General features: G+C 44.0%; 1 protein-coding gene across 1 annotated transcript; it reads left to right on the forward strand.

Annotated features, from left to right (window-relative positions):
* Nucleotides 1-736: 736 nt before the first annotated feature.
* LOC110535976 (U5 small nuclear ribonucleoprotein 200 kDa helicase) lies at nucleotides 737-26260 on the forward strand. Its single transcript, XM_021621410.2, has 44 exons — nucleotides 737-1045; nucleotides 1426-1589; nucleotides 1702-1873; nucleotides 3422-3614; nucleotides 3731-3885; nucleotides 3996-4148; nucleotides 4227-4326; nucleotides 4415-4551; nucleotides 4720-4800; nucleotides 4978-5151; nucleotides 5287-5424; nucleotides 5592-5747; nucleotides 5895-6065; nucleotides 6246-6439; nucleotides 6567-6690; nucleotides 8705-8854; nucleotides 8983-9093; nucleotides 9209-9340; nucleotides 9483-9671; nucleotides 12322-12519; nucleotides 12694-12846; nucleotides 12990-13070; nucleotides 13494-13577; nucleotides 15580-15686; nucleotides 15821-15939; nucleotides 16037-16191; nucleotides 16310-16499; nucleotides 16791-16964; nucleotides 17124-17284; nucleotides 17564-17791; nucleotides 17928-18119; nucleotides 18264-18442; nucleotides 18572-18723; nucleotides 18823-18931; nucleotides 19049-19157; nucleotides 19273-19462; nucleotides 21558-21722; nucleotides 21911-22032; nucleotides 22192-22335; nucleotides 24279-24455; nucleotides 24576-24736; nucleotides 24936-25017; nucleotides 25127-25219; nucleotides 25410-26260. Exons 1-44 carry the CDS (start codon nucleotides 1001-1003, stop codon nucleotides 25557-25559), a joined length of 6414 nt encoding a protein of 2137 aa, XP_021477085.1. The 5' UTR covers nucleotides 737-1000; the 3' UTR covers nucleotides 25560-26260.
* Nucleotides 26261-26374: the final 114 nt, after the last annotated feature.

A 26374-nucleotide genomic window follows, 5' to 3' on the forward strand; every position in this document is an offset into this window, starting at 1 on the left:
ACATCTAGAGGATCATAATGAAGTAGTGGATGCCACTGGACAGTATTTACATCTATATGTAGGCTAGTGTGTGTGTGTCCAGATAATTTGACCCTGGGTGGGACTGAGGTGATCTGTCACACAGTGTAAGTATTTAGTGATGGATAAGATCCAGGAGATGAGGCACACACTAGCCTACATATAGATTTAAAATGCAATACATCATTTTGTTGACTATGAAATAGGCTGTGCAATAGAGATTAGACTATACTACAACTATATTATTATATTGCAGTATGTACAATCACAAAGCGAATTGAGCAACTGCAGGCAATTTCATGACCATTCTTTAAAAAAATGGCTCAGCAGCCCAATTATTAGCTATGCCTTTGCTGGGCAGTATTCACAAACCTATATGATCTCTTGCAATTATATAATTGCCACCAAAGCCCAGTCTGGCTAATAATACTGTCAGTGCTGGTTGAGGATGAACAGTCTAGGGTTTGGACCAGGGACACTGTGTTGAGTGAGTTCGTGGGGTGAATGCAATACCGCATGGGCAATAAAATAAATAATTTCTTAGCAGATGCAGCACTAATATATGGGGAGGCTAAACCCACTTATTAACAGAGTTGAGATTCTAGAAAACCAAATCATTGCAATAATAAAGTTGGCCGGAGCGGTGACGCTTCAAATAGTCGATAGAGGGCATTGTAGGAAAAATGTAACGTCGAATTTGACCTATAACACGGACGGAAGCGGAAGTAATGACTCTTGTTGTTACATCGTGTTTTCCGGGACGTATGGCCAACGCTTTTATTAACAAAAAGTACATCACGTATCGCTAAGTGTAAATATAGATATATCTATAGATACAGAGGATTTCTGCTTATGTGTATTTATTGATCTAAAGCACACCAACATTGGCTGTGGAGCTAGCCAACCTTAGCGGGCTGCTCCGCAATCTAGCCATCGTTTTTCCAGTGTTGAACAACAAAAGTGCGATTACGTTCATTCAACAATGGCAGATGTTACTGCGCGTAGCTTGCAGTATGAATACAAAGCGGTGAGTATGAAATTGAACTAAGTTAGCTAACGTTAACTACTTGGAAATATGTTCACTCAGGCTATTGTTTTGTTGCGCCTATGTAGCTAGTTCGCGTTGCTGTATACAGGCTTTTAACTTTAACAACCAAAACTGACTAAAGTTACGGGTTACTAACCAGCCGCGCTTGTACAACCAGTTACCAGCTAGCTAGCGAGACAAGTTAGTCTGCTAACTAGACAGTTGATTGTCCAATGTTGGGAAACACGAATTCCTCAAAATAAGTTGTTTTTGTGCCTCAGTAACTGTATAACCAGCCAACATAATAATAACTTGGTGTAGGGATGTTTACATTGCATTACAGTTCCTCCTTTTATATTTTGTCTCTTGTCCAATAATAGAACTCTAACTTGGTCTTACAAGCGGACCGTTCGCTCATTGACCGCACAAGGCGCGATGAGCCCACAGGAGAGGTGCTGTCCCTGGTGGGAAAGTTGGTGGGAACCAAGATGGGTGACAAGTCCCAGAGGACCAAACCTTCAATGCAAGGAGAGAAACGGGCAAAGTAACTACAAGTGCCTCTTCATGTCTATTTCCTGGTGCATGTCTGAATCACTTCTTGACTAACTAACCCACATATGACTCTTCCTTCCACCTTTGTCTTTTAAACTGTGCAGGAGGAGGAAGAGAGACGAGGACGGGCACGACATGAATAAGATGAAGGGCTTCACCCTCCTGTCAGAAGGCATTGATGAGATGGTGGGCATTGTGTACAAGCCTAAGACCAAGGAGACTAGGGAGACCTACGAGGTCCTTCTCAGCTTCATCCAAGCTGCCCTGGGAGATCAGGTCAGAGAAACAAACAATAAGGCACTTGTGCAATTATGTCTGTCTCAAGAGTCACTGATTTGAAAAGATTGAAGAACACTATGCAGACAATATATACTGGTGGAATTAACCTCTCTAGGGGATGTGGGACGCTATGGGGGCGGCAGGGTAGCCTGGTGGTTAGAGCGTTGGACTAGTAACCGGAAGGTTGCGAGTTCAAACCCCCGAGCTGACATTGAAAGTCAATATATATATAAAAAAATATTTAAAAAAATATTTAAAAAAATAAAAAGAGTTCTTAACAGGGCGTGTTTTTTTTTACCCTCGCAGGTGTCGTCTCCTTCAGACATGAGCTCGTCTCATCTGTCGTTCTGCCCCTGAACAGGCAGTTAACCCACTGTTCCCAGGCCGTCATTGAAAATAAGAATTTGTTCTTAACTGACTTGCCTGGTTAAATAAAGGTAAAATAAATAAATAAATAAATAAAATATCGTCCCACCTGGCCAACATCCGGTGAATTTGCAGAGTGCCAAATTCAAAAACAGAAATACTCATAATAAAAATGTGTAAAACATACAAGTGTTATACATCGGCTTAAAGATTAATTTCTTGTTAATCCATCCGCGGTGTCAGATTTTAAAAAGGCTTTATGGCGAAAGCATACCATGCGATTATCTGAGGACAGCACCCAGCTCACAAAACATTACATACAGTTACCAGCCAGGTAGATTAGTCACAAATGTCAGAAATAGCAATAAAATGAATCTCTTACCTTTGATGATCTTCGTATGGTTGCACTCACAAGACTCCCAGTTACACAATAAATGTTTGTTTTGTTCGATAAAGTCCCTCTTTATATCCAAAAACCTCAGTTTTGTTGGCACGTTTTGTTCAGTAATCAAATGGCTCAAAGGCAGTCACAAAAGGCAGACGAAAAATCCAAATACTATCAGTAAAGTTCGTAGAAACATGTCAAACGATGTTTATAATCAATCCTCAGGTTGTTTTTAGTCATAATAATCAATAATATTTCAACCGGACAATAGCTTCGTCAATATAAAAGAAAAACAAGAAAGGTGCGCTCTCGGTCGTGCGCAGCAAACAGCTCTGGGGACTTCTCACGATCCACTGACTCAAAGTGGTCTTACTCCCTCATTTTTCAGAATTACAAGCCTGAAACAATTTCAAAAGACTGTTGACATCTAGTGGAAGCTATAATCTAGGTCCTAACCATTGACATACTGTATAGGCAGGCAAGAGAAAAGCACCCACATCAAAAATATCCCACTTCCTGGATGGATTTTACTCGGGTTTTCGCCTGCCATATCAGTTCTGTTATACTCACAGACATTATTTGAACAGTTTTGGAAACTTTAGAGTGTTTTCTATCCAAATCTACTATTATATGCATATCCTAGCTTCTGGGTCTGAGTAACAGGCAGTTTACTTTGGGCACACTTTTCATCCGGAGGTGAAAATAGTGCCCCCTACCCTAGTGAGGTTAACAACGTTCTATTCAAATCAATGATGACTTAAATATGCCTGTGATGTGTGTCTGTGTCTCCACAGCCAAGAGACATCCTGTGTGGAGCAGCTGACGAGGTGCTGGCTGTGCTGAAGAATGACAAGATGAGGGACAAGGAGAGACGGCGTGAAGTGGAGCAGCTACTAGGGCCTGCAGATGACACACGCTACCACGTGTTGGTCAACCTGGGCAAGAAGATCAGTGACTACGGGGGTGACAAGGAGCTCCAGAACATGGGTAAGGAAATGAACACAATGATGAAGGAAAGTTTACATTATGTTCACTCAACTGGAACATGCCTTTATTTTAGGCTAGTATTATGCACTCAAATTAATCAATGTTTCAACACACAGATGACAACATTGACGAAACATACGGGGTGAACGTCCAGTTTGAATCTGATGAGGAGGAGGGTGATGAGGACCAGTTTGGGGAGGTGCGAGATGATGGCTCAGATGAAGAGAGTGAAGGAGAGGAAGCAGACTTGGGCTGCACCCTGACGGCCAACGTAAGAACCCTCGTTTACATGACAGCACACACATCTGTGTTCATACTAAACCACAATGTCTTTTTTAACCATTGCACTAATGAAACATGCATCTCCATGTTCCTCTGTAGCTTGGTGTGACAGGTGATGTGATGACAGCCAAGAAGAAGGAGCTGCACCCTCGTGACATTGATGCCTTCTGGCTCCAGCGTCAGCTCAGCCGTTTCTATGACGATGCCATAATCTCTCAGAAGAAAGCAGATGAGGTTCTGGAGATCCTCAAGGTGTGTGTTTTATTTGTTTCAGTGTGTCTGTGTGGTTGCCTTGGTCTCTGACTGACTCCCTGTCTCTGTATTCCACAGACGGCCAGTGATGACAGAGAATGTGAGAACCAGCTGGTCTTACTGTTGGGATTCAACACTTTCGACTTCATCAAAATCCTTCGGCAGCATCGGCGGATGAGTGAGTACCTGTCATTTCCGCAATGGAGAACATCACAGCCTGCGTTGCCAAATTTGAAAGGTCACTCATAATCAATTTACCTTCACAGTCCAGTACTGTACCATGTTGGCAAGTGCTCAGAGCGAAGCAGAGAAGGAGAAGATTATAGGAAAGATGGAGGCAGATCCAGACTTGTCCAAAGTTCTGTACCAGCTGCAGGAGACTGAGAAGGAGGATATTATTAGGGTAAGACGCCATCTTCATTGTTGCATTAATCACTGGATAAATCATTGTTTCTATACTGTGTAATATAAACATATCGGAACAGACTGAAATAAATAAACAAATGATCACCTTAACATTTCATGTTGGTTTCCTTGGTCTTAAACAATGTCTGGTGTTCCATGTCTTTAGGAGGAGCGATCTCGTAGGGAGAGAGTGAGGAAGTCTCGCGTGGACAATGACTTGGAGTCTATGGACATCGACCACGGAGAGGTGAGGAGGAGAACCATGAATAATGCACACACTAATATAGCCCGTCTACCCACTGTGTAGCACACAGACGATTTGCACATACATTGCAAACATGACACACATGTTGCCATTCCACACGTATTTAATATGAATACATTGATGCTAAATACTAACTTGAATCATTTACCCCCCTCTCAGTCCATGGCCCCTAAACAACTGCTGGACCTGGAGGACCTGGCCTTCACCCAGGGAAGCCACTTCATGGCCAACAAGAGGTGCCAGCTACCAGACGGCTCCTTCCGCAAGCAGCGCAAAGGCTACGAGGAGGTGCACGTTCCTGCCCTCAAGCCCAAGCCCTTCGCTGACGATGAGGTGTGTGTTTGTGTGCGCCTGTGCATGTTTTATTTTTTTGCTGTAGTCAGTACTGAGGCTTCTAGCAAGTGAATGGTCTTGTTTTCAAGAACTTTCTGCCAAGCCTCTTAATTAATTTATTATCTGTGTTATTAGGTGCTGGTGGTCATTGAGAAGCTTCCCAAGTATGCCCAGGCAGGTTTTGAAGGATTCAAAACACTGAACCGCATCCAGAGCAAGCTGTTCAAGACTGCTATGGAGACCGATGAGAACCTGCTTGTGTGCGCTCCTACGGTTAGTAAATAAACCACGGTCAATTATAATACTTCTTCCCACAATACACTGCTCAGCACGCTGTCATGTTGCATATGTTTCGAAAGTGCCACTGTCGAACTCTGTTATGTTTTCTAACTTATCACTATGTATGGTTTCCCTCTGTCTTTTCCCCTGGGTGCCTCCAGGGGGCAGGAAAGACCAACGTGGCCCTTATGGCAATGCTGAGGGAGATCGGCAAGCACATCAACCTGGACGGAACCATCAACTTGGACGACTTCAAGATCATCTACGTTGCTCCTATGCGCTCACTCGTACAGGAGATGGTGGGAAGCTTTAGTAAGGTGAGACTTGTTGTCCTTTCTATGGGGTCAGAACTCGGTGTTCAATGCTGTCAAGGGCTTGAATTGCCAAGGAATCTGTGTTTGTATAATTAATCATAAGGCATAATGTCCTGTTTGATCAGTTTTGCTTGTCTCCCGCCATCCCAGCGTCTGGCCAGTTACGGCATCACAGTGTCTGAGCTGACTGGAGACCACCAGCTGTGTAAAGAGGAGATCAATGCCACCCAGGTCATCGTCTGCACCCCAGAGAAATGGGACATCATCACGCGCAAAGGAGGCGAGCGCACCTATACCCAGCTAGTGCGCCTCATCATCATTGTAAGTACAGACACTCAAACGGTCCTCTTGTGGACCTCATGCATAATCGTTTGAGTGTTTAGTCAAACATCCCATTATTACATTTCCCAAGCATTTACATTCTTTTACATTATTTTTTAAACTAGTTCTAAACTCATTGGGTGTAAGTACTGTATATAACGGAGTGTGTCTTATGGTCAGGATGAGATCCATCTGCTGCATGACGACCGCGGGCCAGTCCTAGAGTCTCTGGTGGCCAGGACCATCCGCAACGTGGAGCTGACCCAGGAGGACGTGCGTCTGCTGGGCCTCAGTGCCACCCTGCCAAACTACGAGGACGTGGCCACCTGCCTGCGTGTGGACCCCGCTAAGGGACTCTTCTACTTCGACAACAGGTCAGCCAGGGCTCAGGAAGGAGGGACAATCTCTTCTACACTCATAATCCCACTTCAGTTTAATAGGTTTTATCGTGTTAGTGGTTGCATTGTCAGCATAAGACTAACAGTCTTTTCTGTCCGGTAGTTTCCGCCCAGTGCCTCTGGAGCAGACGTATGTGGGCATCACTGAGAAGAAGGCCATCAAGCGCTTCCAGATCATGAATGAGATCGTCTATGAGAAGATCATGGAGCATGCTGGGAAGAACCAGGTGAGGCCAGCTCAGTCTAGTGTTCTTCTGTTTTATTACATAGAAATGTTTTATCTTGTCTTATTGCTGCAACTCTCCAACGGGCTCGGGAGGCAAAGGTCGAGTCATGTGTCCTCCAAAACAATATGACCCGCCAAACCACAATTCTTACAGGGATACAAACTAGTCACCGTTTTGAATCCAAAATAGGTGACCTATGTGATTCGTGTAGATCTGATGAGACATGTTTGGGGGGGGGGCTTTGGATGACCACTGGCTGCATGTGAACTAGTGATGCGTGTTTGGAGCAATACTGGCTGTATCCAAGGCTCAGCCAGTCATTCACATAACAGAATGCAGCACGCGACTGAAGAGATTGGCTAGTTACAGCATCAGCGCACGTTCTGGAAAGACCGCAGGAGAGTTGAAAGGCAGTTTACCAGTTAACTTACAGCAGCGCGTCCCCTGAACGATAACTAAGGTAGGTGAGAAGCCTGACCACGGAGACGAGGGCGAGAAGGGGATGAGCTTCATGAGCTGTAACCGAAAAACAACTGGCATTTGGAACGTTTGAGGTGAGGAAGAAAGTGTGGTAGAACAAGTATTGTTAGCATTGTTAAGTATTTTTCTAGCTGGATCAAATTATCCGTTTGCTAGCCAGAGAAATGTTGAGCAACATTAGCCAACTTTACTGATCAAATAATTGAGTTCATGGTGTGAAAATTAGCAGACTAATAAAGTTAGTCTGAGCTAACGTTAGTAACCTAACCAATTCGCTATAATATTAACTGGTAACGTTATACGACTCCTTGCCGTTCCTCAAGTTATAATGTGTTAGTTGCTTACTGGACCCTGGCAATCTGTGTGACATGTTGACTAGCTAACGAACTAACTACAATCTGTGTGACATGTTGACTAGCTAACAAACTAACTACAATCTGTGAACTAATGTTTTCCCTTTACAGTATGTGGTTAATTTTCAGAATGAGAGAATTAGATGAAAAATGAGATGTTGCTTGTTAAACAAGTATAGCTGGTCCTGGCTTAAACTGGATGCCACTAGGTGAAAGGAACACCACACACTTTCTCACTTTTTCAATACAGTGGATACAAAGGGTTATGCCAGGTGTACTCTCTGCCTGAAAGAGATCAATTATGCCAACAAAGGGTATCATGCTGTGCTGGCTTATTGTAGAACAGATGTCCACAGGTAAAGTGCAGTGTAGGCCAAAGATATTGCTTTTGTTGTGTTGAACTTGACTAACACGTGTGTGAGTGAGGGGGGATTATTACATTTTTTTACTCTGTGAACTTTATTTTTGCACACATGTAGCCTTAGAGCAAAAATAGAATACCTGTTTGTTTCATTTTATTTCTACTTAAGATGTTTTTTTCCCAAGTATAATATTTAGAGGTGTGTGGTCACAAGCGTTCTATTATAAAGGTTGTCCATGGCTAACTGCAATATTAATGTATTGGTTTTTCTCAAGGCTTGAGTGTCATTTTCAGTGAAGTCTAGGCAACAAATAACATTGGATTGCTTTCTTTACATTTTTTTTAGTTAGTTTTACATCAACTACTTTTTATTTTACACACAGAGACTGATGATTTAGATCATATTCTTTGTTTAATTCGTTAACCTGCATTTCCCCAGGAGGGATTTTTTTTTACATGTTTCAGTGCAAAAAAAGTGTCACCTTTTTGGGCCCTCACCAATTTGCATCCCTGTTCTTAACACCCGCCTGCTTAACACAGAAGCCAGCCGTGTTGGAGGAAACATTGTTCAACTGACAACCAAGGTCAGTCTGCAGGCGCACAGCCCACCACAAGGAGTCACTAGAGCGCGATGAGCCAAGTAAAACCCCCTTCGGCCCAACCCTCCCCTAACCCGGACAACGCTGGGCCAATTGAGTCGTGTTCTGTAATCATCATCTGACTCCACGTTGCTCTAGAAAATCCCAATGTCTGTTTATCAGAGGAAGAGCAACAGAGAGTTCCACAATCTAGTATCCCTGTGCTAACTTATGTTTGTTAGGTGCTGGTGTTTGTCCACTCCAGGAAGGAGACTGGGAAGACGGCCCGGGCCATCAGGGACATGTGTCTGGAGAAGGACACTCTGGGGCTGTTCCTGAGGGAGGGCTCAGCCTCCACCGAGGTCCTCAGGACTGAGGCAGAGCAGTGTAAGGTGAGCTCATCTGACCTGGAGACTGATTTTTTTCTGTCAATCTATGCACTTCATTGAAAACCAAATCTTACAATCTGATTATAAAATAAGAATTCTCTAAACAGTACATACATTTTTTCATCCACCAGAACCTTGAGCTTAAGGACTTGCTGCCTTACGGTTTTGCCATCCATCATGCTGGTATGACCAGAGTGGACCGTACCTTGGTAGAAGATCTCTTTGCTGATCGCCACATCCAGGTTAGTCTCTTCTAAATCTCTACTAACCTCTTTCCCGTGCTCCTATACAGTCAGAGTTATTGTTACAATGTCACTAGACCTGTCCCACTGAAAAGGCTTTGTCCGTCTGTTTCAGGTGCTGGTGTCCACAGCCACATTGGCCTGGGGTGTGAATCTGCCTGCTCATACTGTCATCATCAAAGGCACCCAGGTGTACAGCCCAGAGAAAGGCCGATGGACAGAGCTGGGAGCCCTGGATATTCTACAGGTTTGTCTGCATTGGCTGGATTAGATGACTGAGATACATACACAGGGCTAGACTTCATTGTAGCACAGTGCAATTTGTTAGCTAAATAATCCTCAAACTCTGGCCGTGTTTGTGAGTTTGAATGACACCTCTCTGTGTTCAGATGCTTGGTCGAGCTGGGCGTCCTCAGTACGACACCAAGGGAGAGGGCATCCTGATCACATCCCACGGAGAGCTGCAGTACTACCTGTCTCTGCTCAACCAGCAGCTGCCCATCGAGAGCCAGATGGTGTCCAAGCTGCCAGATATGCTCAACGCTGAGATAGTACTGGGCAATGTGCAGAATGCTAAGGTGAGCGTATAACTGGGGTTCACCCCCCACAACCAGGGCTGTGTCGGTCACAAAGTTTCGTCAGCCGGTAATTGTCAAGCAAATAACTGTCGGTCTCATTTGCCGCAAATTAACAAACACATTTAGCATCTCCTGGCTTCCACACAAGGTCTACAAACCACTGATGAATCCATGTAATATAGCCTACACCTTCACAATAAATCAATTATTTATTTTAGACAAGTCTAAAGAAGCATGATATGAAGAAAATGTCATCCATTTCAGAAGAACAGAATAGCATAGAGTTGTCCTTTATGTTAGGTCCTGATCATGCTATGCCAAATGGATGTGGGCTACACTAGTTCATTTAGCAGACAAGATTTGCTTAGAATTCCGTGGCATTATTTTATATTATGAAGAATACAATTGAACAAAACTGAATAAAATAAAAAATGATATTTTGAGGGAGTGCACACATGCGGTTATTCTGTGTCGAGCGGTTAATAACAAAGAAATAGGTACTCCTATATGCTTAGTTATTCATGTAACTTTAGTTGTTCTACAAACGTTGGGCTGTATGTTTTGATTTTTAATACATTGCAAGGCTGCATGATGCGACTCTAAGTGATGATTTGAAAAAAGTTCCTTGAAAGGCATGAGCTCTGCTTGTTTTTTTTGCGCAGACTGTACACACTCCAATAGTCTCTCATTCACAATTTGACAAGCACTTGATAATGCCTGTAATTTCACAGCGGCATCCCATTTGTGTGGCCGTAATGCACCCTAAAAAAAATCCATGCCTTTTGCAGCCAGTGACCGTTGTGCCCTTCTCCCCGAGTGCTGCGTTGTGCCCTTCTCCCCGAGTGCTGCGTTGTGCCCTTCTCCCCGAGTGCTGCGTTGTGCCCTTCTCCCCGAGTGCTGCGTTGTGCCCTTCTCCCCGAGTGCTGCGTTGTGCCCTTCTCCCCGAGTGCTGCGTTGTGCCCTTCTCCCCGAGTGCTGCGTTGTGCCCTTCTCCCCGAGTGCTGCGTTGTGCCCTTCTCCCCGAGTGCTGCGTTGTGCCCTTCTCCCCGAGTGCTGTGCGCTCCATCACGTGATTGGGTCTTTCTCACAGGCTACAAATGAAGACGGACACAACAGGGACGCATCTGTCGCGTCCTTATCCAATTCCGTCCGAGGTGCATATTGAAGATATTGGAAGAACTGTCCACATTCACTTTTCTATGCCAACAAGAGGTCTAACGAACAGCAAAAGCACCAACCTTATGTCTACAGTCAACCTATTCAACCAACAGTCAACCTATTCAACCAACAGTCAACCTATTCAACCAACAGTCAACCTATTCAACCAACAGTCAACCTATTCAACCAACAGTCAACCTATTCAACCAACAGTCAACCTATTCAACCAACAGTCAACCTATTCAACCAACAGTCAACCTATTCTGTGCGAGAAATAAATATTCCAAACAGTCTGGGACAGTTGTGGGATGCGATAGATCCCAAATGAATACAACCACTAGCATTAAAATAACTTTTTTTACGCAATGTGGCTGTTGCAACAGATCAGAACAATTAGCTTAAAATGTTGATAAATTATTAGGCTTTTTCACATTCTAAGCGCAGCAATGCACACATGGAGGTAGGCTATAAGCGCAGATATTCTATTAGCGGAAAATAGCATTTATCAAAAGTGACCGCCAATGCAATTATGCATGTACTGCTTTTATTATAAAGGCTCTACACCACTTGTAAAGCAGATTAATGTCCTTCATTTTAAGAAGTTATTTGGCCACTTTAGTTGTGATACTAACCTTATTAAAACATATAGGCCTATGGGCTAGGCTACATGAGGTGTGCAACTATATTTTGAAAAAGTTGCCAGAAAAAAGGCATTGTTTCTTATGCAGGGCACCATTCACAAGTGGAAAATATATATTTCACGTGATATTGTCACCCATCAGACTATTCTTGATTTAATCTTGTATTTACATATACTAAATAATATATGTGTGAAATTTGTTTTGATTTAGAATGGACAATTATCATGCACCTGTATCGAAACAGGGGCAGCGGGGAAAAAATGCACGTCATCTCTGCATTTCTGTAGCGAATGGAAGATGCTTTTCCTATGGTTTATTTTCATGCCAGCCAGGTAGGCTATACTCTTGTTGTAAAGATAAACAATGTGCTTAATATTTGGGAAGTTGAGAAATAAATATAGTAGGCCTAGTCTATAGAAAGCTGATGCCATTCTCCTCTTTTTAATAGAGGCCGTCACTCTGTTAACTCGCGCAATTTCATAGCCTATGGAAATGTTGAGCAACATGAGCTCATGGGCTCTCATGAAGTGTTTGATTAGATTTTCAAATACATTTTCATTGATATTAGAGGGACAATAGAGTGCTGAGTACCAGGCAGTTAGCAAGTTTGGTAGGCTACTAATGACCAACAGCGGCATCAGAGCTTGGAGAAGCCTAATTACCATGACTGAACGGTCACGTGGAATTTGACTGCCTTCATGACTCGTGACCTCCGGTGTGGCGGTAACAACTCACCACATATAACCATACAGACATGCTGTGGTTTGCTCTTGAGACTGCACTTTACCTGTACAGAAACTGGTCGGCTAGAATCATTAGTGTTCACTCCTCTCTCGTTGTCTCCTCATCAGGATGCAGTGAACTGGCTGGGCTACACCTATCTGTACGTGCGTATGCTCCGTAACCCCACCCTGTACGGGGTCTCCCATGACGACCGCAGCTCTGACCCCTTGCTAGAGCGCCGCAGGATGGACCTGATCCACACTGCAGCCAACGTGCTGGACAAGAACAGCCTGGTTAAGTACGACAAGAGGACCGGCGCCTTCCAGGTACACACATGTTATTACACGTTATTTTTGTTCAGGCGGATCAATGACCAATTGCGAACTCTCTTCAAGATTTTAAGATGGTGAAAGCAAGGATTATGCTATTGATATGAATGAGACAAATTGATGTGCATAATAGATTATATTTTGGGCAACTTTTTGCATCCCTCCCTGAAGGTTACTGACCTGGGTCGCATCGCCAGTCACTTCTACATAACCCACAACTCCATCCAGACCTACAACCAGCTGCTGAAGCCCACCCTTAGTGAGATTGAGCTGTTCCGCGTGTTCTCCCTCTCCTCAGAGTTCAGGAACATCACTGTCAGAGAGGTATGCACCACTCTGGGATACTATATCAATTACTAAAGCCTACACTTTTTTTGGGGGGGGGCTTTTGGTTGGATCTACACAAAACTAGTTACTAGTAAAATGCTACAGATACATAAATACTCACATGTGGGGATTTATTTCAGGAAGAGAAGCTGGAGCTGCAGAAGCTTCTGGAGAGAGTTCCCATTCCAGTGAAGGAGAGCATTGAGGAACCCAGTGCTAAGGTATACTACATGTGTCAATGTTGTCACTGATCAGACTTGGGTTGAAATACTATTTAAGGTATTTCAATTACTTTCAAAGACATTACATGTTTTTGTTGTTGAAAAGACAAGCACTTGAATATTGGAATGTATTTGGAAATACTCAAATACACTCCTGTGCATTTAACCCAGGTATTTGAAATAAGTATTTTTAAGATAATTTCAAATAGTAGGCTATTTATAGGAAATCCAATAGAAGTAGTTGATTCGGGCCACATTATTTGAAAATACTAAAATACACAGAAAATAAGTATTTCATTAACAAATACACATATATTTGAGCCCAGGTCTAACACTGATCAATGATATGGTACACCACTGCAGTATGTATTACTACAGCCCTGTTGGTATGAACCAGTTCTGAGGTGTGTGTTCTTATTACAGATCAACGTGCTGCTCCAGGCTTACATCTCTCAGCTCAAACTGGAGGGCTTTGCTCTGATGGCTGACATGGTCTATGTGACACAGGTAAGCCCATGTCTGTTTGCTTGATTTGAGAGTTGTTTTAAGTATGTTACCAGTCTCTGACTAAAGCTGGAATCCTTAGTTGCTACATCCATTTTTTTGTATAATTATTTTACAGTTGAAGTTGAAAGTTTACATACACCTTAGCCAAATACATTCAAACTCAGTTTTTCACAATTCCTGACATTTAATCCTAGTAAAAATCCCGTGTTTTAGGTCAGTTAGGATCACCACTTTATTCTAAGAATGTGAAATGTCAGAATAATAGAAGAGAGAATGATTTATTTCAGCTTTTATTTATTTCATCACATTCTCAGTGGGTCAGAAGTTTACCTACACTCAATTAGTATTTGGTAGCATTGCCTTTAAATTGTTTAACCTGGGTCAAACGTTTCGGGAAGCCTTCCACAAGCTTCCCACAATAAGTTTGGTGAATTTTGGCCCATTCCTCCTGACAGTGCTGGTGTAACTGAGTCAGGTTTGTAGGCCTCCTTACTCGCACACGCTTTTTCAGTTCTGCCCACAAATGTTCAATGGTATTGAGGTCAGGGCTTTGTGATGGCCACTCCAATACATTGACTTTGTTGTCCTTAAGCCATTTTGCCACACCTTTGGAAGTATGCTTGGGGTCATTGTCCATTTGGAAGACCCATTTGCTACCAAGCTTTAACTTCCTGACTGATGTCTTGAGATGTTGCTTCAATATATCCACATAATTTTCCTCCCTCATGATGCCATTTATTTTGTGAAGTGCACCAGTCCCTCCTGCAGCAAAGCACCCCCACAACATGATGCTGCCACCCCCGTGCTTCACAGTTGAGATGGTGTTCTTCAGCTTGCAAGCCTCCCCCTTTTCCTCCAAACATAACGATGGTCATTATGGCTAAACAGTTCAATTTTTGTTTCATCAGACCAGACGACATTTCTCCAAAAAGTACGATCTTTGTCCCCATGTGCAGTTGCAAACCATAGTCTGGCTTTCTTATGGCGGTTTTGGAGCAGTGGCTCCTTCCTTGCTGAGTCGATATCGGACTCGTTTTACTGTGGATATAGATACTTTTGTGCCCGTTTCCTCCAGCATCTTCACAAGGTCCTTTGCTGCTGTTCTGGGATTGATTTGCACTTTTCGCACCAAAGTACGTTCATTTCAAGGAGACAGAATGCGTCTCCTTCCTGAGCAGTATGACGGCTGCGTGGTCCCATGGTGTCTATACTTGCGTACTATTGTTTGTACAGATGGACGTGGTACCTTCAGGCATTTGGAAATTGCTCCCAAGGATGTACCAGACTTGTGGAGGTCTACAATTTATTTTCTGTTAATTTGGATTTTCCCATGATGTCAAGCAAAGAGGCACTGAGCTTGAAGGTAGGCCTTGAAATATATCCACAGGTACACCTCCAATTGACTCAAATGATGTCAATTAGACTATCAGAAGCTTCTAAAGCCATGACATCATATTCTGCAATTTTCCAAGCTGTCTTAAGGCACAGTCAACTTAGTGTATGTAAACTTCTGACCCCTGGAATTGTGATACAGTGAATTGTAAGTGAAATAATCTGTCTGTAAACAATTGTTGGAAAAATTACTTGTCGTGCATAAAGTAGATGTCCTAACCGACTTGCCAAAACTATAGTTTGTTAACAAGAAATGTGTGGAGTGGTTGAAAAACAAATTTTAATGACTCCAACCTAAGTGTATGTAAACTTCCGACTTCAACTGTATATACCCATTAATTCTTGAAGAATTTAACTTAGAAATGCCTCATGGGCTTAGTTCAACTGTTGTTCCCCGTCAGTACACAAAATAAGCATGTTTTACTCCAATGATTGTAAACAAACACTGTATATCCTCAACATGGTTAACTATGATTTTGAAATCATGGATGGTCAGTCCTTGCATCCATAGCTCTGTCTATGAATTTGAGAAAGGTGGCATTTCTCAAGGCGGCTGGATGAACGCTTTGTCTCACCTTCTGATTCTAGCTTTAACTGTGTTCTTCCTCAGAGTGCTGGAAGACTGATGCGAGCAATATTTGAGATCGTCCTGAGCAGGGGATGGGCCCAGCTCACAGACAAGACCATGAACCTCTGCAAGATGATTGACAAGAGGATGTAAGTTAACCATTGCTGTTTATTCCTAGTTTTCACTGATTTAAGACCTTAGTCTACAGTCCTAGTGAATTACATCATGAGGCTAGAATGAAATGTGACGTTCTTCCCTGTGTGGATGTGTCCCTCCTACACAGGTGGCAGTCCATGTCTCCTCTGCGTCAGTTCAGGAAGCTCCCAGAGGAAGTCATCAAGAAGATTGAGAAGAAGAACTTCCCCTTCGAGCGCCTCTATGACCTCAACCACAATGAGATTGGTGAGTCTGCTCCAAATGCCCCACCTCAGACCTGCACAAACTAACACTACATTGTCATTGATTCATCCCCGGTTGTTAAAGTCCTTCTGTCCCTCAGGTGAGTTGATCCGCATGCCCAAGATGGGGAAGACCATCCACAAGTACGTGCACCAGTTCCCCAAACTGGACCTGGCCGTCCACCTGCAGCCCATCACCCGTTCCACACTGAAGGTGGAACTCACCATCACACCAGACTTCCAGTGGGATGACAAGGTCAGTGGTTTCTAAATGTGGATCTGTTTTAGTACCGTCAGGCTATAGTAGTTTAACAGGATTCACTTACTGTAACACACACACAAACCGTTAACACTGCTCTCTGTGGCCCATACAGGTGCATGGCTCATCGGAGGCCTTCTGGATACTGGTGGAGGATGTGGACAGTGAGGTCATTCTACACCACGAGTACTTCCTGCTCAAGGCCAAGTACGCCCAGGACGAGCACCTGGTCACCTTCTTTGTGCCTGTGTTTGAGCCCCTGCCCCCGCAGTACTTCATACGTGTGTCCTCGGACCGTTGGCTATGTGAGTGACATTCCTCTGGCTAGATATTATATATATATGTGTTTTTTTGTGGTTAAGAGCATTGGGCCAGTAACCAAAAGGTTGCTGGTTCAAATCCCCAAGCTGACTAGGTAAAAAAAAATGTTGTCTGTGTGCCCTTGAGCAAGGCACTTAAACCTAATTGCTCCTATAAGCTGTTCTGGATAAGGGCTTCTGCTAAATATGTCAAATGTAGTTAATTAAACTGTATGAGAAAATATAGACTTTAGAGGATGTCCATTGAAAATGTATCTCTCTCTCTCCTTCTCTCAGCCTGTGAGACGCAGCTGCCAGTGTCTTTCCGCCACCTGATCCTGCCAGAGAAGTACCCCCCTCCCACTGAGCTGCTGGACCTACAGCCCCTGCCTGTGACAGCTCTGCGTAATGCCGCATTCGAGACCCTCTACCAGAACAAGTTCCCCTTCTTCAACCCCATCCAGACACAGGGTAAGATGGCACCATGTTGGCTAACAGTTTCTCACTGCACCCATCTGACCTCTTAAGACCAATGTGGCCCATTCAATGACTTCGATCAGGCACATGCCTCTATACCTTTTGGTGCTTACACTGGGAGTAAGCTGTGTGGTATTGTCCGTCTTCCTCCAGTGTTCAACGCTGTGTACAACAGTGATGACAACGTGTTTGTGGGAGCCCCGACCGGCAGTGGGAAGACCATCTGTGCTGAGTTTGCCATCCTGAGGATGCTGCTGCACAACGCAGAGGGCCGCTGTGTCTACATCACACCCATGGAGGCCCTGGCTGAACAGGTACAGTTATCAATACGGACTGTTTTTACATTTACATTGTTTACCAACGTTGGATTAAAGCAAGTTTATATTTTGGGTTCTGATGGGGCAGGACAGTAAAACTACGCTCGTGAGGCATTTAGAAATTATATTCCTCAAGAATCAATGGGTACATATCATAAATTTAGATGTAGGAACTGCACATTGCCCCCCTTTTTAACATAATGTTGTTTTCATCTGACTTCTAATTGTTTTCCCATTCCTTACACCTCCGTTTAATATCTTCCTGTGTGTGTCCAGGTGTTTGTTGACTGGCACCAGAAGTTCCAGGATGCTCTGAATAAGAAGGTGGTGTTGCTGACGGGAGAGACCAGCACTGACCTGAAGCTGCTGGGAAAGGGTGACATCATCGTCAGCACCCCGGACAAATGGGACATCCTGTCACGCCGCTGGAAGCAGAGGAAGAACGTCCAGAACGTCAGCCTCTTCATCGTGGACGAGACTCACCTCATTGGAGGAGAGAATGGAGTAAGTCCATGAATCCTAACTGATAAAACCTATATATCCACCTGCCTAGTGCGTTGATTAGATATAAACTATACAATACTTGTTTGGCATGTGAAGTAAAATACATTGATATTCACACTCATTGTCTTGCTTGTAGCCTGTGTTGGAGGTGATCTGCTCCAGGATGAGGTACATCTCGTCTCAGATTGAGCGTCCCATCCGCATCGTGGCCCTCAGCTCCTCCCTGTCCAACGCCAAAGACGTGGCCCACTGGCTGGGCTGCAGTACCACCGCAACCTTTAACTTCCACCCCAACGTCAGGCCTGTCCCTCTGGAGCTGCACATCCAGGTCTGGACCATGACTGTAATGTCTTAACATGTTATCATCATCAACCTGCCACCAATAAGGATTTGGCCATCAAATCTGTTATCGTTTGGCTGGGTAATATCATCTGCTCAATTGAACCTCATTGTAATGCCTGTCTCTCCTCAGGGCTTCAATGTGAGTCACACCCAGACTCGCCTGCTGTCCATGGCCAAGCCAGTGTACCACGCCATCATGAAGCACTCCCCCTCCAAACCGGCCGTGGTGTTCGTCCCATCCCGCCGACAGACCCGCCTCACCGCCATTGACATCCTCACCTTCTGTGCTGCTGACGTGGTCCCTCAGAGGTCAGACCCATAACCTCACCCTTTAATCTCTGAGGGGTGCAAGGAGTTAAAACTTTGAATAGGTATCCAGTAATGATAGGTGTAACCTGAGGTCTCAGAGCAGTAACATGTGTCCCTGTCTCCCTGTAGGTTCCTGCACTGCACTGAGAAGGACCTGGCTCCCTTCCTGGAGAAGGTGACAGACGGCACCCTGAAGGAGACGTTGGCCAATGGGGTGGGCTACCTGCACGAGGGCCTGTCCACCACAGAGCGCAGGATCGTGGAGCAGCTCTTCAACTCAGGTACAACTGGCCATTCCATTAGACCTGCTGATGCCTAGTTAGAGGAATTATGGGCCATGGTTGTTAAATGACATGCTGTGTCTGGTCCTCTGTCTGCAGGTGCAGTCCAGGTTGTGGTGGCTTCACGCTCCCTCTGCTGGGGCACCAACATCTCTGCTCACTTGGTTGTTATCATGGACACCCAGTATTACAACGGCAAAATCCATGCGTAAGTAGCTACGACACTGGTTTTGGTGATGACTACATTTCCTAATCTATACCCGTCAGAACCTCCTACTGCCTCAGGTTGAGTGTGTGTTAGTGACCATGTCCTCTCTGTCCCCAGCTACGTGGACTACCCTATTTACGATGTGCTCCAGATGGTGGGCAAGGCCAACCGGCCCCTGCAGGACGATGAGGGACGCTGTGTCATCATGTGTCAGGGTTCCAAAAAGGTACGTTGGCAATATCCTCATTTACTCGCCCTCCCCATTTTCACTCAGTCCCTCTCCATCTCTCGTACTCCATCATTCTGTCGTTTATAACCTACTCTCTTTTTCTCAAATGTAGGATTTCTTCAAGAAGTTCCTGTATGAGCCCCTGCCGGTGGAATCTCACCTGGACCACTGTATGCACGACCACTTCAACGCTGAGATCGTCACCAAGACGGTGGAGAACAAACAGGACGCAGTGGACTACCTGACCTGGACCTTCCTGTACCGCCGCATGACCCAGAACCCCAACTACTACAACCTGCAGGGTGAGACAGACACTCACAGCACTGCGACTGCTCTCTACTCTTGACATTCTTACAGATGGGCGATACAGGTTTTAGGACTATATGCCTTTTAGTTGAAGTTGATTTATTTTCCAGACATACAGGTAACTGCCAAAATAAAGGAAATGCCTAAATAAAGTGTCCTAATAGGGCGTTGGGTCACCACAAGCCGGAACAGCTTCAATGCACCTTGACATAGTGTCTGAAAGTGTCTGAAACGATTGAAGGGATGCAACACCATTCTTCAATGAGAAATTCCATAATTTGGTGTTTTGTTGAAGGTGGTGGTAAAAGCTAGCTCAGGCGCTGCTTCAGAATCTCCCATAAGTGTTCAGTTGGGTTGAGATTTGGTGACTGAAACGGCCATTTAGTTTACAGTCGTGGCCAAAAGTTTTGAGAATGACACAAATATTAATTTTCACAAAGTCTGCTGCCTCAGTTTGTATGATGGCAATTTGCATATACTCCAGAATGTTATGAAGAGTGATCAGATGAATTACAATTAATTGCAAAGTCCCGCTTTGCCATGCAAATGAACTGAATCACCAAAAAACATTTCCACTGCATTTCAGCACGTGCTACAAAAGGACCAGCTGACATCATGTCAGTGATTCTCTCGTTAACACAGGTGTGAGTGTTGATGAGGACAAGGCTGGAGATCACTCTGTCGTGCTGATTGAGTTCGATTAACAGACTGGAAGCTTCAAAAGGAGGGTGGTGCTTGGAATCATTGTTCTTCCTCTGTCAACCATGGTTACCTGCAAGGAAACACGTGCCATCATCATTGCTTTGCACAAAAAGGACTTCACAGGCAAGGATATTGCTGCCAGTAAGATTGCACCTAAATCAACAATTTATCGGATCATCAAGAACTTCAAGGAGAGCGGTTCAATTGTTGTGAAGAAGGCTTCAGGGCGCCCAAGAAAGTCCAGCAAGTGCCAGGACTGTCTCCTAAATTTAATTAAGCTGGGGGATCGGGGCACCACCAGTACAGAGCTTGCTCAGGAATGGCAGCAGGCAGGTGTGAGTGCATCTGCACGCACAGTGATGCAAAGACTTTTGGAGGATGGCCTGGTGTCAAGAAGGGCAGCAAAGAAGCCACATCTCTCCAGGAAAAACATCAGGGACAGACTGATATTCTGCAAAAGGTACAGGGATTGGACTGCTGAGGACTGGGGTAAAGTCATTTTCTTTGAAGAATCCCCTTTCCGATTTTTTGGGCCTTCAGGAAAAAAGATTGTCCGGAGAAAGATTGTCCGGAGAAGACAAGGTGAGCGCTACCATCAGTCCTGTGTCACGCCAACAGTAAAGCATCCTGAGACCATTCATGTGTGGGGTTGCTTCTCAGCCAAGGGAGTGGGCTCACTCACAATTTTGCCTAAGAACACAGCCATGAATAAAGAATGGTACCAACACATCCTCCGAGAGCATCCAACCAGGAATAGCTTGGTGACGATGGAGCACCTTGCTATAAGGCAAAAGTGATAACTAAGTGGCTCGGGGAAAAAACATTGATATTTGGGGTCCATGGCAAACTCCAAGCATTGATTATGCAAGAATTGGCTGCTATCAGTCAGGATGTGGCCCAGAAGTTAATTGACAGCATGCCAGAGCGGATTGCAGAGGTCTTGAAAAAGAAGGGTCAACACTGCAAATATTGACTCTTTGCATCAACTTCATGTAATTGTCAGTAAAAGCCTTAGACACTTATGAAATGCTTGTAATTATACTTCAGTATTCCATAGTAACATCTGACAAAAAGATCTAAAGACACTGAAGCAGAAAACGTTGGAAATTAATATTTGTGTCATTCTCAAAAATGTTGGCCACGACTGTACATCGTTTTCATGCTCATCAAACCATTTTGACCACTTGTGCCCTGTGGATCGGGGCATTGTCATCCTGCCCAGCATTTGTACACAAGCATGATGGGATGTTAATGGCTTAATTAACTCAGGAACCACCTGCATTCACGATACTTTGTATCCCTCATTTACACAAGTGTTTGTTTTATTTTGTAAGTTACCAGTATATGTGTAGACTTCTGTTAAACTGCTGCTCTCCATCTCCCCTGTAGGCATGTCTCACCGTCACCTGTCAGACCACCTGTCAGAGCTGGTGGAGAACACCCTACATGATCTAGAGCAGTCCAAGTGCATCAGCATCGAGGATGAGATGGATGTGGCACCTCTTAACTTGGGCATGATCGCTGCCTACTACTATATCAACTACACCACCATTGGTGAGAACTACCACAATCAACAACCCACTCACGAAATATGGCTGTATCAGTCACATCACCTATACTGTGAACCATCACAAAGACTAAACAACTGTTGAAATAGAATACATCCATCATTGAGTATATAACGTGTTGCTATGTACAACAGTTCTGGAGTTACTGACATATTTTATTTGTGTTTGTATCAGAGTTGTTCAGTATGTCCCTGAACGCCAAGACCAAGATTCGTGGATTGATTGAGATCATCTCCAATGCTGCGGAGTACAAGAACATTCCCATCAGACACCATGAGGACAACCTGCTCAGACAGGTAAACATACTAATGCACATCAATAATCATAATATGCATTTTGAGCAGACTCATAACCCACTCAAATACCCATGTAGAAGTGGAAAAAATGGGAATAGCTCACGAATACTAATCTGGAAACACTTGTCATTAATCAAATGGTATATGTGGTGTTTTCAGCTGGCCCAGAAGGTGCCACACAAACTGAACAACCCCAAGTTCAACGACCCACACGTGAAGACCAATCTGCTGCTGCAGGCTCACTTGTCCAGGATGCAGTTGAGCGCTGAGCTGCAGTCAGACACAGAGGAGATCCTCAGCAAGGTGAGGAGGAATGGCATTGATAGATACTTTGGTGGAATCTTAGCTGTGGTAAATTGACTCTGTAGAGCAGTAAAGGCATCCACATATATTATGATGACATTTTGAGACGTTTTGGACATGGGCAAGGGTTTTTCCGGCTGTTCGGGCACAACTTTTTTTTCTAGAGGCAAGCCGAAGTCGGAAGCCGAGGACTACGCCCCCTCGTTCGTCGATTTGGTCAACAGTAGGGATTCTTCAATGAAGTTATTTGTAATTTCTCTCAGACGACTCATCCATATGCACGTTTTTTCGAAATACTGCACCAAACATCCTAGTCGGAAGCTAAATTGTGTGACTAAGATCTTGCCTGCAAATTAATTACAGATTTCTTGAGTTCTTTGACTTTTGAGGAAGTGTATTTTGGCTATGGCAGGGATCATTAACTAGATTCAGCCACTTGCCAATTTTTTTTCTTGAGCAGATGGTTGGGGGCCAGAACTTAATTACAAATCATTTGTAGACTGCAAGTTGACTGCAAGAAGCCCAAACATACAGTACCAATCAAAGGTTTGGAACACCTACTCATTCAAGGGTTTTTATTTTTAAAACTTTTTTCTACATTGTAGAATAATAGTGAAGACATCAAAACTATGAAATAACACATGGAATCATGTAGTAACCAAAAAAGTGTTAAACAAATCAAAATATATTTTATATTTGAGATTCTTCAAAGTAGCCACCCTTTGCCTTGATGACAGCTTTGCACCCTCTTAGCATTCGCTCAACCAAAATCACCTGGAATGTTTTTCCAACAGTCTTGAAGGAGTTCCCACATATGCTGAGCACATGTTGGTTGCTTTTCCTTCTCTGCGGTCCAACTCATCCCAAACCATCTCAATTGGGTTGAGGTCGGGTGATTGTGGAGGCCAGGTTATATGATTCAGTACTCCATCACTCTCCTTCTTGGTGAAATAGCCCGTACACAGCCTAGAGGTGTGTTGGGTCATTGTCCTGTTGAAAAACAAATGATAGTCCCACTAAGCGCAAACCAGATGGGATATTGGGATATATATGGGATATATATATGGGATATATATGGGATATATAGCGTATTGCTGCAGAATGCTGTGGTACAGTAGCCATGCTGGTTAATTGTGCAATGAAGTCTAAATATAATCACTGACAGTGTCACCAGCAAAGCAACCTCACACCACCTTCATGCTTCACGGTGGGAACCACACTTGCGGAGATCATCTGTTCACCTACTCTGCATCTCACAAAGACATGGTTGTTGGAACTCTCAATGGTTGTTGAAAATCTCAAATTTGGACTCATCGGACCAAAGGACAGATTTCCACCGGTCTAATGGCCCAAGCAAGTTTCTTCTTATTCTTATTTCTTCTTATTATTGGTGTCCTTTAGTAGTGTTTTCTATGCAGCAATCTGACCATGAAGGCCTGATTCACACAGTCTCCTCTGAACAGTTGATATTGACATGCCTGTTACTTGAACTTTGAAGCGTTTATTTGGGCTGCAATTTCTGAGGCTGGTAACTCTAATGAACTTATCCTCTGCAGCAGAGGTAACTCTGGGTCTTCCTTTCCTGTGGGAGCAGATTTCCCAAATGTAAAATCATTTGAAGCTGATTTCCTGATGTTTTTACAGTTTTTATACATATGTCTCAAAAAAATATATTATTTGTATAAACATTTTTCAAAACTTGGGGGGCCAAATAGGACACCAGTTGGGTAACCCTGGGCTACAAGATCACAAAATGGACAAAGAGTACTATTGCTGCTTTTTTTCTCGTTTTTCAATTAAAGGTATTTTAAGGGAGTACGCAAGCACACTCGTTCAATTCGGCTAGCTGGTATCGGATAGGCGCCAGCCAAACTGAAGCATGCTTACACCTTAAGACTGTGGTATGACCTAGTGTAATCTGTATATGGTTCTGTCTTGTCCAGGCTGTGCGTCTGATCCAGGCCTGTGTAGATGTGCTGTCCAGTAACGGCTGGCTGAGCCCTGCGCTGGCTGCTATGGAGCTGGCCCAGATGGTCACCCAGGCCATGTGGTCCAAGGACTCCTACCTCAAACAGCTGCCTTACTTCACCCTGGAGCACATCAAACGCTGCACAGACAAGGTAACACATCCACTACTGCCTGTTACTCTATCCATTTGTAACACTTTAATTTACCAGACAAGCAATGAACATCTTGCACGGGTGTGGATCTTGAAGCTGATCTCTCAATATATTTCTCAGGGTGTGGAGAGTATCTTTGACATCATGGAGATGGAGGATGAGGATCGTAGTGGGCTGCTGCAGCTCTCAGACACACAGATAGCTGACGTGGCTCGCTTCTGTAACCGCTACCCCAACATTGAACTGTCCTACGAGGTGGCAGAGAAGGAGAATATCAAGAGGTGATTTAAATGGGGGCTGTTAGCGGTGTAGGGGAATAGCTTGACCGAATATAAAGAGATTGGTACCACAGGAAACTGTCAATTTGCTTAGGGAGTTTGATAATGTTTTTACTAGTTACTACTACTGCCCAGTGAATCTATAGAACATTGCGAATGAGAGAGAAACTGAGTAGGTGTCTGATCATATCTTTGTGTTCAGTGGAGGTCCAGTTTTGGTTCTGGTCCAGTTGGAGAGAGAAGAGGAGGTGACTGGGCCTGTTATTGCTCCACTCTTCCCCCAGGTACCTATCATCACTACCAACTTGTCAGAACTCCCATACTGATTCGTTCAAAAAGAACAAACTCAACAATGGCCATTTTTAACGTTTGATTGTTGTGTTATTGTTCCAGAAACGTGAGGAGGGCTGGTGGGTGGTAATTGGAGACCCCAAATCCAACAGCCTGATCTCCATCAAGAGGCTGACACTGCAGCAGAAGGCCAAGGTCAGTTAAATACCACACATCAATCTGATCTTGTGGAGCCAATGAATACCTGCAGGCAACTGCATATGTTTGACAAAATTGTTGCATATGGCTTGTGGGTGTAAAAACAAAGTAGACAAATAATCTTAAAGGTGAATGCCCTCTGTCAGCAGTGCTTGGCCTCACTCTGTGCCCCTTCCTCCCACTGCAGGTGAAGCTGGACTTTGTTGCACCAGTGCTGGGCATTCACAACTACACACTGTACTTCATGAGTGATGCCTACATGGGCTGTGATCAGGAGTATAAGTTCAGTGTGGATGTGAAGGAGGCAGAAAGCGATGGAGACAGTGACTCAGACTAATCTGGGATCTATAGATGGTCAGGAGCCTCCCCAGACTGGGATCAGATTGGATTGTTGGTTTTGTTTTAGGTGAAGCATACACGGGTTAGCTGAGAACGTCACGAAAACGATGCGCACGCTTCAATGGGGCAGAAGTCGGCGTTGTCATTCTGGATAGCTAGCAACAATGACAAGTAGCTGCCATATGGGGAATTGTAGGTGGCTCGTTTCAGCTAGTTTTATCTTGTTATTGATACCATGTCTTGTTGAGGTGTTATGGCTATAATTCGCTAGCTAGCTAACCAACAACTAACTATTTGAGACAAGTGCTCATATAGATTACATGTCAACAATCTTAGCCAACCCTGTCTGTTGCCCCAAAGTTCTGCATGCGTCAGTTTTGTTGCTAAACAGTCTAAAGTCGTTTTTTTCCCCTTGAATCTATTTTTGGACTTCTCATTATATGCTCGAGGTAATGTTAAACTTTTCCTGTCCACAGTAGTTTTTGAATTTGGATCAGTCGAGAATGTATATAGTACCTAATTAATGTCAACCACAAGGTTTGAATTGTACATTAAAAAAGCATACTTACTATTTTAGTGAACAGTCATTGAATATTAAAGATTTGTCTACTATAACTGTTTCAACAACGTGTTTAATATTGACCAGTTTTTTTTGTAAAATGCTTGTGCAGTTTTTTTACAATAAATGATTCAAATTGACCTGACTGCTTTGACTGTCAATTTAAAGGTAGACTAAGTGTAATGACGTTGCCACAAGTAGCACTGCAGATATTGCGATGAACGAGGTGCAAGACTTCGCTCTCACACGGTGTC

The sequence above is a fragment of the Oncorhynchus mykiss genome, chromosome 11 (genome assembly GCF_013265735.2).
Source record: "Oncorhynchus mykiss isolate Arlee chromosome 11, USDA_OmykA_1.1, whole genome shotgun sequence".
Lineage (NCBI taxonomy): Eukaryota > Metazoa > Chordata > Actinopteri > Salmoniformes > Salmonidae > Oncorhynchus > Oncorhynchus mykiss.